Source organism: Exophiala viscosa (assembly GCF_022695815.1).
Source record: "Exophiala viscosa unplaced genomic scaffold EDD37scaffold_1, whole genome shotgun sequence".
Classification (NCBI taxonomy): domain Eukaryota; kingdom Fungi; phylum Ascomycota; class Eurotiomycetes; order Chaetothyriales; family Herpotrichiellaceae; genus Exophiala; species Exophiala viscosa.
In genome coordinates, this window is record NW_026944353.1 from 1315004 (window position 1) to 1330198 (window position 15195).

At 51.7% G+C, this 15195-nt stretch overlaps 6 protein-coding genes across 6 annotated transcripts; 3 read left to right on the forward strand and 3 right to left on the reverse strand.

Moving 5' to 3' along the window:
* The first annotated feature begins 1239 nt into the window (after nt 1-1239).
* EDD37DRAFT_23372 (uncharacterized protein) lies at nt 1240-2999 on the forward strand. The gene is made up of 2 exons (XM_062810542.1): nt 1240-1574; nt 1625-2999. The coding sequence occupies exons 1-2, from the start codon at nt 1389-1391 to the stop codon at nt 2597-2599; spliced, it is 1161 nt and encodes a 386-aa protein (XP_062674735.1). The 5' UTR covers nt 1240-1388; the 3' UTR covers nt 2600-2999.
* A 2780-nt stretch (nt 3000-5779) lies between these two features.
* Nucleotides 5780-7572, forward strand: EDD37DRAFT_23368 (carboxymethylenebutenolidase). The gene is made up of 2 exons (XM_062810541.1): nt 5780-6435; nt 6566-7572. The coding sequence occupies exons 1-2, from the start codon at nt 6117-6119 to the stop codon at nt 7438-7440; spliced, it is 1194 nt and encodes a 397-aa protein (XP_062674736.1). The 5' UTR covers nt 5780-6116; the 3' UTR covers nt 7441-7572.
* Nucleotides 7572-8579, reverse strand: EDD37DRAFT_23325 (uncharacterized protein). Its single transcript, XM_062810540.1, has one exon. It carries the CDS (start codon nt 8430-8432, stop codon nt 7704-7706), a length of 729 nt encoding a protein of 242 aa, XP_062674737.1. The 5' UTR covers nt 8433-8579; the 3' UTR covers nt 7572-7703.
* Nucleotides 8580-9071: 492 nt separating this feature from the next.
* Nucleotides 9072-10832, reverse strand: EDD37DRAFT_644634 (uncharacterized protein; the record flags this gene model as incomplete). Its single annotated transcript, XM_062817532.1, has 1 exon — nt 9072-10832. The coding sequence occupies one exon, from the start codon at nt 10830-10832 to the stop codon at nt 9072-9074; it is 1761 nt and encodes a 586-aa protein (XP_062674738.1).
* A 202-nt stretch (nt 10833-11034) lies between these two features.
* On the reverse strand, nt 11035-12411 carry EDD37DRAFT_23814 (uncharacterized protein). The gene is made up of 3 exons (XM_062810573.1): nt 11637-12411; nt 11189-11504; nt 11035-11116 (listed from the first exon to the last, which is right to left on the reverse strand). The coding sequence occupies exons 1-2, from the start codon at nt 12137-12139 to the stop codon at nt 11309-11311; spliced, it is 699 nt and encodes a 232-aa protein (XP_062674739.1). The 5' UTR covers nt 12140-12411; the 3' UTR covers nt 11035-11116; nt 11189-11308.
* Nucleotides 12412-13462: 1051 nt separating this feature from the next.
* Nucleotides 13463-15141, forward strand: EDD37DRAFT_23753 (arabinose-5-phosphate isomerase). Its single transcript, XM_062810567.1, has one exon. The coding sequence runs from the start codon at nt 13829-13831 to the stop codon at nt 15074-15076; it is 1248 nt and encodes a 415-aa protein (XP_062674740.1). The 5' UTR covers nt 13463-13828; the 3' UTR covers nt 15077-15141.
* Nucleotides 15142-15195: the final 54 nt, after the last annotated feature.

The following is a 15195-nucleotide window of genomic DNA, read 5'->3' on the forward strand; positions in this document are numbered from 1 at the left end:
TAAAACTGAGTAGAAGATGGAAGACAGGAAGGAATCATAGCGGTGCGACATCTCAGATGGTCCGTTCCGCGTTAGTCCGTGACTTACTAATTTCTGACAGTGATCTGACCTATCGGATAACGTCCTCCGCGCTCCAGCCTCGGTTGACAAGGCTGCAAGGCTGAGTGATCAGGGGAGAAATATCTTTACCATGAGCGGTTGGACTTGTCACTGCCATCTACCTACATAAATTGACCGTTGGATTTGTGAGTGGTCAAGCTGAAAATTGCATGGGCACACCCACCAACAGCAATGGTCATTACTGTCAGTCAAAGGATTTTGGGTTTCCCTGGCCGATTGTTGATGATAGCAGGGATAACTCAACCTGAACACGAGATAGATTCCTTTGATGCTACAAGAACACCGAGGACTTCGGGTCTGTGGAAGGGTAGTCGCGAAAAGACTTCGCGACATCTGTCGTAGACATATGCACCACCACTTCATGCAGCACAATATAAAGACCGTCCAGTTCCGTAGCTACTCTGTGGAGAGCACTTCTGTAAGAACACCACGAAGACAAGAAGGGCAGGTCATGATGGATAGAGAGAGCGGACAATGACCAGAATCAAAGCTGATCACGTCCCAACCTGTCAGCGCCCTCTTCACTTATTCAGGAGGGCTTCTTATTGGATACTATTTGAGCCGCCAAGTGCAGGTCGTGACAGATCAGTGAGTCACAGCGTTCAGGAGCAGTGAAGACTCTAAAGGCTAAAGTGAAAGTACATTAGGGACTATCTGAAGCTTCAAGCATGAAGACGATCTGCATTGCAGATGGGACAGGATGTTGATAGTGTCACAAGGTCTCGCGTGCTTCCAAAGCGGCATGGGAGAGATGAGACACCGCTAGGCTTGGACAGGTATAGCGTTGTAATAAACATATACAGTCATTTCAAGTAGACGTCAAACGGACTAGCCTCCATCCAACCTCGATTCTATCGCTTCCTCCTCCTCCACCTCTACAACTCGGCCAGCAACCGTATACCAACCTTCTGCCTAATGAGTGGTGATCCCACGACTGGTTCTCGTGCGGGTCCATCCCAATGTCAAACATGCTTCGGGTGAGGCAAAATGGACATCGCCTCGCTTCGGTTCAATCATGACACCATCATTCACCCAGCACCGAGCGGTGCTACAAAACTCACTCCATGTGCACTTTTTCTTCACATAGCTTGCTTCACTCTCCGTTTGCAGCGAAAACTAATCACGGTTTGCATTCATCGACCAGACACTGATCTTTCGTTTTATCAGTTGTCTACTGTCCTTCGCTCTCCCTCATCTTCATTGTTGTTGGGACTTCCCTTGATCTTGAGCATAACACTACCAGGAGACTGATATCTTACTCAAGAACCATGCAACTATCACTCGCTCTACTGGCTTTGGCCGCCTCGGCCTTCGCCTCGCCTGCGCCTGCTGCTGTCACCTCGAATATCTCACCATCCACGCCTGCTCCGTCTGGATGTGTGACTTCGTATAGCGGAAGCTTCGAAATCACTGTTGTTAACGTCACCATGAGCAGCAAGCGAGATATCGAGAAAGTGAGTATCTGTTACACCACCAGTTCCGAAAGCATTCTAACCAGGGGTAGCGTACTGTTCTCACCTTGACCCTCGCCGATGGTATCCTCAAGGACGAAGATGGCCGTACTGGTTACATTGCCGCAAACTACCAGTTCCAGTTTGACAACCCACCGCAAGCTGGCGCTATCTACACCGACGGTTTCTCCGTCTGCTCGAACAACAGCTTGGCTCTGGGTGGTTCAGCGATCTGGTACCAATGCTTCAGTGGCGATTTCTACAACCTCTACAGCGAAAACTGGGCCACAACTTGCAGTCCAATCTACATCTATGCTCTGATCTCCTCGTCATCGACCTCGGTCGCCGCAACACAAGCCAGTGACGGCCAACCGGCAGCCACCACTCAGGCCACAGCTGTCACTCAAATTTCCGATGGTCAAATCCAGGCCTCCACTGCGATAGCCGTCAGTGAGATCTCCGACGGTCAACCACAAGCTCCTAAGACTACCAGCGCCGCTGTCTCCCAGCTCTCCGACGGCCAGCCTCAGGAAGCTACCGCCACCAAGACTAGCAGTGCTGCTGTCTCTCAGATCTCCGATGGCCAGCCTCAGGAAGCTACCACTACCAGCAGCGCTGCCGTCTCCCAGATCTCCGACGGCCAGCCCCAGGAAGCTACCACTACCAGTAGCGCTGCCGTCTCCCAGATCTCCGACGGCCAGCCTCAGGAAGCTACCACTACCAGCGGTGCTGCCGTCTCTCAGATCTCTGACGGCCAGCCCCAAGCAGCCACTACCACTAGCATGGCTACTACCAGCGGTGCCGCCGTCTCTCAGATCTCTGATGGCCAGCCCCAAGCAGCCACCACCACTAGCATGGCCACATCCAGCGCAGCCGTCTCCCAAATTTCCGACGGCCAGCCTCAAGTGGCTACCTACTCCTCCACCAGCGCTATTCCAGCCACGTACACTGGTGCTGCCAACCGTGAAGGTCTCTCCGGTGCCCTGGCCATGGTTGCTGGTGTCGCTGGCGCCGTTGCTCTGCTCTAAATGATTACACCACCACTCCTTTAATCGGTCAATCACGCGTGCTCTACGCCTACGCAGACACACCTGGTTCCTCACGTGCTGAGACTCTCAGCTTGCATTTCACCGCATGCATAGCATCTTGCATATTGGATGGGCAATGAAGCGAATCGCGCAATTCAGGAGAACACAGGGCAGTTGGGAAAAGCTCATTGGTGTAAATACTGTGATCATTTCCTTGTGCTGTTGCTTCTCTCTACCTCTTGCCATCAGCATCATAGGGCTCCTGGCAAGCAACTTAATAGCTAATGTCACATCTTGTCGCTAAGCCACATATTTTTTCTCCCTCTTCTCATTATTACTTCGTGACGGCGAACTAATTTGAGGCACGTCTGCACGCAGGAGTCTGCACAGTCAATGCAGTATCTTCCAGGGAACTGTGTCTACGAACTTAACTTTGGCTGAAGATGATCAATCTGGGGCAGAAGATCCATGACAATCTCCCCCGCACTTCAAGGACTTTTATCTCAGTACCAGTCATCAAGGTCCCAAGTAAGTGTCTAGAGAGATAGTCCCCAAACATCTGGTTGGTTCCTTCCCCACAAAAGCTCCGTGGCAAAGGCTCGTGATTCATGATTTCGACAAGTCATCAGTGTGGTGGATGCACGATTAAAGAGAGTTTTGACAAAGGACACCTTTACTGTGAGATGGTAAGCCTTATTGGTAACCACATCAGGCTTCAACCAGGCTACAGTTCGAGATATTTGATGGTGGAATACGAGACTTTGCCGATCTGTCCATTGACTTCTGCATCAATGTCATCATTATATCCCCGGTAGCCTCATTCCAGAGCGGGAGCATGAGCTTCCTTTGGACTCAACAAATCCAAATCTGTGGGGTTGTCTCGGTCGCCTCCAGGAAGACACCCATCTGACCATGGATCGACAAAGTGTGTCTTTTTTACAATTTACATCCTCGTATATCGAGGTGCTTCTAGCCATACTGCAGAGGCAATGATTTTGGGAATAATGGCTGACAGCCCGCCCCCTAAATGGGTGATTCAAGGCGTCATCAAGCATTGGAATGAGTACTGCTAACCGAGCTAGGTCGAAAAGGTCTCTCGGTTGAACTGCAGCTGTAGCCAGGATTCAAGGAATGAGGAATGGAAGCTTCCGCCTGGGAATGTCACGAGGCAAGCGTCGTTGGATGGGAAGGTGTGTTACAAAGTGCGGAGTGGACAGAAAAACGAGGTTCACCTGCGGTGGTGCAGTCTGTGGTTCTGGAACCGTCGAATCGACCATAATCCTCGGTAGAAACCCCTCCGCAACACCGCAGGAAGCGACTCACGCACAATTATCCTTCTAACCTTGCACGGACAATTCCTCCACCTCACCCAACCCCTCCGAAGACCGGATCGTCCACCTCCGACCCTCAATTGACAGCAGCGGCAAGTAGTCGTTTTCATCATATTATCAAGTGCACGGTTGATGAGGAGCTACGGAAGTGACTCGGTCCAGCCTTTGGGATAGAATGGGTGTCCACATGTTTCAGTCGACCTCCACGAGCAAGATATATATCGTGATAGGATTTACTTTCGCCTCCATGACATGACGTTGAAGAGGTTTCTGGGGTTAATGTGAAGCCACTGGCGGGCTCCATCGGCACCTGGACGCGTTTGCTCAAGGGTCAGGGAACCCCATGCGCGTATGGCGAACATCGATTTGGTCCATGCAACCCGTCTCCCGAGCAAAGCTAACCGCAGGCTACTGCAACGTCAGCTGCCTGGATTTGTTGAGGTACAGACGGACAACCCCTCTGCAGTCTCCAGTTCAGCTATCGTTCTTCGATGCCACCACGGACAGTCGGCCTTTTTCCACTTAGCAAGGCGGGATCATCACCATCCAGGCTGAGACCAGGTTTCAATGTCACAAAAAGGCAAACGCTGGTGCATTGTCGTATTGTCCCGAGTCCAGACAAACTTTCAGATCCTGGAGGCTTGTCCAGGGTTTCTGCAGAAGCTAAGATCGATATGCACCGAATTGTGGCTTGCTCTTATGAGCACAGACCACTTACATTCCTTCTTTCTTGCATCTTCTCCAGAAAAGCCGCTTCGCTGGGTTGTGTAGAAACAGGTGCAGGGTCCACCAAAAGGATATGTACGGCCACAGCATGCTTCCTCACATGTTAATATCCAGTGACCTGCCGTTCCGGGACACCCTTCGCACAGGCTGGATGACCATCATTCGATCCGTTTATCCCCGTCAATGTGCCAACCAAGCATGTCATGACAGTCCCTAGTGCTATCTGGCACCTTTCAGCCATCTTTCACCACTTGTTCAACCGTGGTGGATTCGATGCTTTGAACAGAAAAAAAAAAACTGGAATCAAACGTGAAAGACAACAGCACTTTCCTGGTATGTACGGCTCGTACCTCTAGGAGCTGCCACATTCCATCTGGAGAGCCTGCTCGCCTGGACCGACCGGATGAAGAATCCCTCTTTATCCACCAGTTGGAGTGGTTTTATGTCACTCCTCAGCGAAATCTGGTAGCGTTATGCGGCGCTTCTCTCCACCATCACCCGAGCAAAGCACCACATCTTGACCTAGACCTGCATATACCTGCCGGCCATGCATGATGCATGTTTCACCTCTCTGGATGGTGTGGAAAGCTGTCCGTTCCAGTCGATCTCCCAGCCTCTTGTCCAATGCCGTCGATGCAGACAGTTGAAAAGACACCGCTTCGACGAAAGACGGTCAATGCGTATGAAAAATTACGGCAAGCGTACACCGAGGCAAGAACATCTCCAGATGGCTGCCAACTTCGAACAGACCATGTTTTAAAGCAGCCATCAATGACACTCTGGTAATCCATCACGTGTAACGTGCCTCGACCTCCCGGCTGTCGTGGGTCAAGATCACATCACGTTGACTCTTGGAAGACCTATGCTGCAGGTCAAAGCCCGTGCTTCTGATTGTACTGCACCATGCAAGCCGGACTTTCAAAGGTTGTCCTCGGCAACATAATGTGTATGACCTCTCATGTTGTTGGGGTGCTTGAACGGCCATGGCATTAGCCCTGCTCTAGTAAGAACGTGCCTGCCTCGTCCAATTGTCACGATCGATACGGATATATGTCACTTCTTGCCTTTGAGCAATACTCCGCCATCTGACCATCCCAAGCCCTACTGCGGAAAACCACCCGCATCACAGCCAGCGGTACTCTGTCTAAGGTCTCTACGAGGTGATGATTTATCTTATCCCAGCGACAGAGTTGCTATTTCCCCTCTGCAACAATCAAGTCAGATTCGCGAAGACAGTGCAACGAAAGGATCGAGATTGATATGGTCACATGATGTTCTCCCCTGCACGTTGACGACCACGCTAAACCCGAAACTGGCGCATATCGAACTACGTCATCGTCGATTTGAGATTCCACGGACAAGTTCGAGGTTTATCCAATATCCAACTTTAACCAGACATCTGCCCAGTCTTACTATCGCCCCATTATCACATCTCCTTGCTTGCACAGTACTATTACAACATGGTCCGCATTGAGCTCGGAGGCAAGCCCATAATCGACGTTGACGCAGTTCCCGGCGACTCGGCGCGACTTAAAGAACATGTCAGGCGCAAGATCCGTGGTAGCGGCCGTGCCGTGAACTTGGGCTGGAACAAGACGATCCCTAGGCTCGTGCTGACCAGCGATACCGATGACTTCGATCCGACGACCATCCAGCACTTTAAAGAAGAAGGCTTCCAGATGAGTTACCTTGCCTACACGGGCAAGAAAGCCAGCTACACGGAAAAGCTTCAGCACTTGCAAGATCCGCTCGAACTGGGCGAGAAATATGCGATTGTGGGTACGTGACGGACTTCACCTCAGTATTATCCGTGACCGCCGTGTTTGTTCCTTGTTCAATGATTTTTCCCAGCGAAAACCACTATCTCAAGTTCTGGTGACGTTTCTAACCAGGCTCCTCCACGCCCCAGCCTACGGCGATGCTGCAGCACTTGTTCTCGAAGCATGTATGAAGCCCATGCCCAAGCTCGTCGCTGTCGTGGCATACTATCCACCATACATGCCACGCACGACGACCAATTTCCCTCCCACCCTCAACGTGCAAATCCACCTAGCCAGCTCGCAAAAGTTCGGCACCAAGCACCCATCATATCGATACTCCAACACGAAGCCGGGCTTCGCCGAATACGACCTCGACGAATTCGATAAGGTCAGCGCATCGCTTGCGTGGTCGCGAACGCTCACCGTTCTCCGCGAGGCCTTCGACATGGAACCACCGGACCTCGAAGCAATCTGGGACTCGCACATGCGTTTGTCTTTCTCCGAAAAGAACGTCGACCAGACAATGGCGACGATGGTCGACCAGCCGTACGTCAATCACATCCCCACGATGACCGGCGGGATTGGCCACGACGAACTGCGCCGGTTCTACGACGAGTTTTTCATCCCCAACAACCCGGCCGACTTGCGGATCAAGTTGCTCAGCCGGACGATTGGAGTAGACCGAATCGTCGACGAAATGTTCGTCAATTTCACGCACACGACCGACATGCCGTGGATGTTACCCGGTGTGCCGCCAACGAATAAGAAAGTCGAGGTCGTGCTGGTGAGCGTCGTGTGTGTTCGGGGTGGAAAATTGTTCCACGAGCATGTCCATTGGGACCAGGCGAGCGTGCTGGTGCAGGTTGGACTGATCGATCCGAAGTACATCCCTGATACATTCAAGACTGCGGATCAGGGAAGGGAGGATGAGGTCGAGAGGTTGCCTGTGGTAGGGAGGGAGGCGGCTCGGAAGGTACTGGACGAGGATAGTTCGCGGAGTAACAAGCTTATCCCGGAGTGGTAGCGCAGCGCATAGCTAGCTCCGTCTGCCTTCTGGACATGGCGTCTGATTTGTGGTAGCATAACCATGATCATTTTGCCCCTCACCATATCATTTCGCTTCGATGCGATTCGAGCCCATGCGGTGAGCTGGTCCTCAGCGTATCCTCGTAGGACAATCCCCTTCTGCACAACAAATCGTTGCGGTCCTCCCATGCATGTTAGGCCCTTCCGATGACTTGGTGTCACTTTTACCAGCGATGCAAATCCACGATCACAGTGAGTTGATCACAGCTTCCCCTTGCCTCTGCCAGGGCCGGAGCGCGACCCATAATACTCACTCATCGCACTGCAAACTTGCTCCTCCGTCAAACTCTCCCACACGACCCTAAACCCAGCACTATCCATGCACGTATACTCCTCGACAGTCGCCCAGACTCTCCGTCTCAGTCCTATCGCGGGGTCGAGCGTCTCCAACTCCGGCGTGAGGGCGAACGTTCTAATATACTCCCTTCCCAACCTCTGACTCTCGCTTGGCCCAAGCATCCTCTCCAGTGCAGGGATCTGCTCGCCACTTTCGGTCCTCATATGCTCATGCAATTCGGCCATCAGGGCGTTGACTTTCGGTAGGAAATCGGGCTCGTCGACGCCCAAGTTAAAGAGCGCCATGAGTTCCGTTCTCGCGCGCTCGTGGTCCAGACGGTCGTGCTCGGCCATTTGCTGTCCAGTCAGGCCTAGGTGGGCGATGAGAGCGGGACGCATGATTAGTTCTTCTGATATGTCGTGTCTGACCATGCGCCAGGTGACTTCGCCGAGAAGACGGGCGCGATCTTGTGACGTCCTGGCTTTCTTGAGACGAGCTGCGTAACTGTTGATGGTTCTGTGGTCGTCTTCGATGACAGTTGAGAAACTAATGGGAGGGTCGAAGGAAGATGCCGGTGCAGGTGCTGGGCCGGGGATGCTGGATTCACATGATGGTGGTGGTTCTAAGGGTACGGTTTTTTTGGGAGGTTTCATAGACGCAAGAACAAAGGAACATGAGGAGCACTCGGTAGAGCAAAAAACATGATACTACATATGCACAATGAAAGCAGGAGTGTTTTGATGGCAGCAAACAAGATAGATGATAACGAGTGGGAACTTGTACGTACTGTGGTCGCTAGGGCTGGCTGAAGAAAAATCTCCCGTTCTTGTGGCAAAATCAGGTATATGTCCCATATTCCTGCGGATGCACAGGCCAACATATTGGGAACGGGCATTGTCAGGCCACCATGAGGTCTTCCATACGCCCGCCATAGAATTGTGAGTGGAAGTTCGAAAGAGGCTTTTAGAAAGAAGAATGACTGGAGGTTCAGACCGTCACTCGACGCCACAAATTACAAGTGTGGTGGAAAATTGGGGGATTTCAGACGACAAAAGTACCGACAAGTTCGGCGCCGGCGTAGCGTTAAGCGAGACGTGCCTTGGGAATGAATTTACCTTGTTCGATACGCGGTACGGATTTCGGGTTAGAGGAGGATCTTGCTAGCCCTCAATCATCATATGGGTATCTTGCTTGAACCATCATCTTCAATGTATGAGTACTACTGCCAAAAATCATCATTCCGCTCAAAACGCAGCATTAAATGCATGGTAAGGATAGTTCTCTGTCCTTCCTCACCTAGGAGGTATCGATTCTCCAGAATCATACACTTCTCGACTGTCCCAAATCCGTCGTATCAAGGCCTCTTCTGCTGACAGACCTTCTTGTTCGTCATCTTCTGCATCATCCGGACTGCCTTGCGCAGGTGTCACTTCAATATCATCATGACTGCTCCGCCGTTCGAAATGTACTCTTCCTACATGACTGCGACTGCTCGACCGTGATGCCAGCAGCGGTCTCTTACTTTCGGGACTTTTGCTGGTCCCGGTCCTCAGTGTCCCATTAGCACTGGCTGTGCTATAACCACGTCGGCTCAGAGGCCGACTTTTCGAGGATGCGACGTTCGAGTGCACCTTGCCGAGCTCTGGTGGTAGGACATTGCCCTCTTTGAGCCTGCTCACGCTTTCCATAACCGGACTTCGGAACTTCCTCACTACCGTCAAATGCTTCACGGCACTCTCATAGTCCTGCTTCACGGCCTTAAACTCTCCAGCTAGACTGCGTCCACCAGCTAAGGATCGATTACGGTTTCTTGAGCTGGTTCTGCTGTGCAAGGATGTCGAAGATCCGTTCAGACCCATGCCATGCGTCGGCGGAGTCGTCGGTGTCGCTGCGCCAGCGCGCATGATCTCTCTTCTTTGCAGCTCAAGTTTTTGCTGAGTCCTGGATGCATTCGGAGGGAGTCGTACTTTGTGCAGTCTTCTCGCCTTTTCGGGCGACTCCGAAGGCTGCGGCTTGTAGTTGGATAGGAAAGTTGAGGGTGAATCGTCGTCGGAGCCATCTACGTCGTGCTGAAATGAAGAGTTTGTAGTGTCAGGAAGAAAGTGTGAGACTTCACCATCGACCGATGAGGATGCTGCGGCTTGATTTGACCCTGCGCCAGATTTGGCTGGGGTAGTCATTATCGAGGCGGCCTCGCCATGTGAAACATGAGTAAATGATCTCGAGGACTCATTGCGGAGAAGGTCCTTGGGCCCTACCTGCGCAGACACGGTCGACATGGCCGGAGGCGCTCGGGACGCGCGGGGATGTTGGTTTAGGAGGGCGGGATCTGGAGGAAGCTGTGACGGCGAAATACCCGATTCCTTTCTCAAGTTGGGAGCAGAGCGGTTATTGTTCTTCAGGGATGGTTTAGGCGGTGAAGATGACTTCCTCGTTCGGTCTACAAGGACCCTATCCGCAGTCTCCTCCGAGCCGTGTGCACCGTTGGGAGTGCCAACGCGGACTGGTGTTGCTGTCTTCGAATTATTGCGAGTCATCTCTGGGGACTGAGTTGCTGAATCTTCCCACTCTGCCTCCTCTTCGTCATCCGACGATCGGTCTCCAAGGTGAAAAACTCCATCCTTTTTCTCATTCTGTATGGGGGCCGGAGGAGCAAGTCCGGCTTTCTTCAAAGCAGGGTGGGAGGTGTTTCTTGCCAAGGCAGTGGCCGAATGGTTCTTCCGCAGGTTGCCATGTGAAAGGTTCTTGGGCAGCGTCACATGAGAGCTGTTGCGTTTCACAAGCGCCGTTCTGGGGCTTTGGGGTGGTGTGGTGCCCCCAGACTTTTTCCTTTGATGGTGTTGATTTGTGATGATACTTGCCGTTGAGTGCACCTTGCCCAACTTGCTAAGCCCTTTGCCATGCGACGCATTTCGAGAGTGACGGGTGACAACATGTGGGCGATGGACTTTGTGGGTGGTCGTTTGCTTGCCTGAGGAGGAAAGAGAATGGGTGGAAGATGTTCGTTCGGTTAGCGAAGGCCGCTTCATTGGGGACGGCGACGCGGAAGGCATACTGCTGCGCCCATCTAAGGGCTTAGCGAGATTGTCGTAGAAATATTATTAGTGCTTGTCCGGGACGGACATTGTGTTGACTTCAATATTGGGCATAGAAAGTTGAGTGTAAGAAAGCACGAGAGCGGTTCTGCTGCCGATGTAATGCTGGCAATCGCAGTTCCAGTTCAGTTGCGGATGATTTTGGGGGTTTGCCGATTGGGACAGCTCCACACCAGTCTACAATGGGTGACATCCGAGCCAGTGACGATTTTCCCAATTCACCACCAAGCAACATGCCGAATCTGATGTGTATCAATCTCTGTTACTATCACCACATTCTGGCAGTAGATTTTGCAGTAAAGGAGCCGACTCACGAACATCTACAGCAAGGCGTTTGATCAAGGCATTGATCGCGACATGATCCGCATAGTTGACGCAGGTCTTCGAGCATGAATTTTGTTGTAGGCTACCCAGGTACAGAGTCTCAAAATTGGCTAGACAGCCGATTGTGGTAGTATATCTGTATGCCTCCAAGTTCCGGTCCAGCGCCCTATAATGCCGTAAGTGGCCCAATGAACGGTCATGAGGATGCGATAGATGTGCTGCATCGTCCAGAAACAGTCGTTGCTCTCCTTAAACCATGTTTCAACGACAAACATCGGCAACAATCCAGACAAAGACACCCAATCCCTGACCGACTCAAAAATTCAATTTCATGATTGACAGGCGCTTGGAGGGAAGGGTTGTCCGCGTCGGTGTATAGGAGCGTAAAAGCATAGAATCACCGAAAACCCTACCTCAAAAGAGGATGGTTTGACTTACCGCGCAACACAGGGAGAGCAACCTTTCGGCGCAGCGGCACCGTTGAGTCCAACAGCCTTGCAATGCGCAGCATGGAGTCTGCCATTAAGACACGGCGAGGAAGGCGAATGTATGCTAGGCGATGGCTGTCTCGAAGAGCACACGTTGCTTAGCGCTGTGGGACGTACTTCTTCTTGCAAGTGTCCCATGCCACTGTCCGAGATTCCGTTTTGTCCGGTGTCTTGAATCGCTCTCAAGGAGTCAGTGGAAGAGGTGAAGACGTCTCGGCTTGAAGAGTGGTATGGTGAGCTCTGGCATGACATGACAATCCATGTAGCCATGAGGTGACTCCAATGGCAGCGGTGATGCAGCAAGGATCTAGCCTTGCGGCATGTGCTGTGGCCAGGCAAGCCGTGTGGTACCAGCGCTGCTGCCCCATGATTTCTCTCTTCCGTATCATCGCAGGTTGCACTGCATCTGCTTCCTTGATTAGCATTGACATCTATGCCGCAGACCGACTTCATCGTCTGTCCCGTTCGCGAGGAAACCGGTGAAGGGTCCAACAAAGCAACAAGGATTTATGAGCATGTGAAAAGAGATCCCAGGCTGAAAGCAACAGTTGGCGCATAATCTTGTTCCATCGACCTAGGCTCGGGCAATCCAGATCGCAGCTTACCAGCTGTATCTGATGCCCACCAATGGAGACGACTTGTAGGGTAGTGTCATCCCGATGATTTCGTTGTTGCGCAGCATTGATTCAAGAGAGAAGAGTCGAGTGGATAGGCAAATTCACTGTGTTTCTGTTTGATATGCACGCAGACATCTAATCATTCCTCGCTTCTTGAGCGGTGAGACTCATCCTGTAGATGGATCATTAGTCATGCCGCGGAAGGTTCCGGCAATTGTTGGTCGCAAGCACATGCTTCAGGCTCTGGATCTTCCCGGGGATTGATATCTCTACCCGGCGCCAATGGCCAGCAAAGCGTCCGAAATGGGACTGATGGTCGTGGCCACCGTGAGATGCATGCAAAGAGTCATGACGCGTTCATCCATGCTTGGAAGCTTGTGCTTATAAAACAAAACAGGTAAACAGTATTGAAACCGCCTGGGCGTTGTGGACAGCGGAATCAGGTTGTCCCGATGCTGGAGCTTTATATTTTCTGTGGCAGAGGTTAGAGGATAAATCCGAACTCGGGCATGCAAGGATATTCACTAATGCGAGGTACTCCGTACCGAGTTGAATATGCTGCAGGGTTCAATACTACCACAGTACGGAGAGGTTGCTGGTTGTTGCATGCATAAAGGCTGGGCCTTGGCATAGATTCCGTGAGTGACACCACTACAGGCCATTTTTGTGCACTCCCATCACCCTGTCCATCGATTGCACCATCGACACCAAAAACTTTAGTTATCCGAATCGCTCCATGTTTACCTAGATTGATGCTCGCTCCCCTTGGGAGTCTGTGCTTGGGTTTCATCATCGATGGGTATCTGCGGGTGTGGCTGAGAAATAGCGGTCTGTTTTCGAAGCCAACGAAGCTTCCCGATGCCTTGTGCCTGGTCCTTCCAGACGATCCTTATCTCCCGCGTCTTTCCTGAGCCATCGGGAGCCATTCATCAACCACAATGGAAACCAGTCTATGCAGAATCCACTCTGGCTGACTACCTATCTTTTCTCCCGATTCTCTCGATTGATACACTCGCATACGTGGACTAGCGTGGCCTGAGTTCTAGCCCACAGACGCCAGGCCCCTGGTCAGAACCCTTTTTTACTCTTTCGACCGCGATACCAGGCTCATCATTATTGATCATATTGCCTCCCATCGATCTCCTTGATCCTGCCTCGAAACCTGTCGTCAATCAGCAGCACTTTCTACCAACACCTTGTGCTCAATCGTTCCTGCCTGGCTTCTTATCAAAGATCTATGGCGTCATGTTAGGCTCTCCTGGAACTCGCAATCCTGGGTGGCGAACTGTCACACGCTTGGTCGATCGTTGACCGACCCAGACGATATCACCACAGATTATCCCCTTTGAGGTCGGGGAAGCACGTGGCCATATCATCGCATCTCTTTCATATTCATACAGGCCAACCGAGGAAGGATATCGCCGACGACTTATTGCTGTATATTGAAGGCTATACCTAACCTTGACCGGGAATCATTTCCTGTGTCGATTTCTGACCCCTGTCACCACAGAATATCAAGAACAAAATGGCCTTCTCACAACGGCCTTCGCTTCCCACCCCAGTCACCCCGTCTATGCCATTGTCTGGTCCGATAACAGAACAAATCGAGTCGTTACCAATCACGCCTCCAGAAGTCTCGGACGACTTCTACGAGACAGCCTTCAAACCAGACAGCAGAACAATCAGGAAAGCTCTGCACGTCCTATCGACCGAAAGACTTGCCTTGACCCATCTCGAAGAGCTTTATACCAATTCCGCCGAGATCCAGGAATCCCTTCTAAACGCTATTAGCCAAATTATCAGCTCTGAAACCCGGCATGGCAAGACTATCTTCACAGGGGTTGGCAAGTCAGGCCATATCGCGAAGAAGCTCGTAGCCACCTTCGTGTCTTTGGGCATCCATGCAGTGTTTTTGCATCCAATTGAAGCGCTACATGGAGATCTGGGCGTCGTTCGGTCGAACGACACTATGGTTATGGTTACCTTTTCTGGCAAAACGCCCGAACTCTTATCGCTTCTTCCGCATATCCAGCCTTGCATCCCTTTAATTGTTATGACAGCACATCTGAATGCAGACACCTGTCCACTTGCGACGCATCCAGCCAGGTCAAATTCTAAGAACATTATACTACCAACAATCATTCATGAATCAGAGATCTCTTCCTTTGGCGTGTCAGCACCGACAACATCAACAACCATTACCCTTGCGCTCGGTGACAGCCTTGCACTTGCCGTCGCGGACGAGCTGCATGCTGCTGCTGGACTCCAGACACCCGCCATATTTGCTTCCAACCACCCTGGAGGTGCCATAGGCGCTGCTATCAAGCCTGCTTCCAAACCCGAGCGACGAATGGCGGATCTTGCCACAGTGGTATCTCAAGTACCGATTGCAACGGGGCGTCCAGGGCATGAGCTATTGTGCTTCGATATACTCCTAACAGCTGTACGTTCACCACGAGGCTTCGTCCGTACTACACCACATCATATAGTCGGTCCACGACGCATTCAACACCTGACGAATCCTGAAGCGCCTATCGAAGACCTAGAAGACCAACACGGCAGAGTGGTCATTGAGCAGACCGATTGGATATCCGTGCTGGGCACCATATCTGTGGAAGAATGCACAAGTTGGATCCACCAGATGCGGAATGAGGGCACGGGTCGAGGCACAGAGTTTCTCAAACGGGGGACTCTGCTCGGAATTGTTGATTACAACAACGAAGTCACCGGCGTTGTTGAGATCGAAGAGTTGATGGGTGAGAATTTCAAATGATAGGGGATGAGGCCAAAGGCTCTCTTTTTCGGGACGATTCTCTTCAGACAAGGCTTTTAGACTGGGCGGCTAAGAGTCTTCGATTTATTCGCGGAGTTTGGGTATCTGTTTTGACAGTC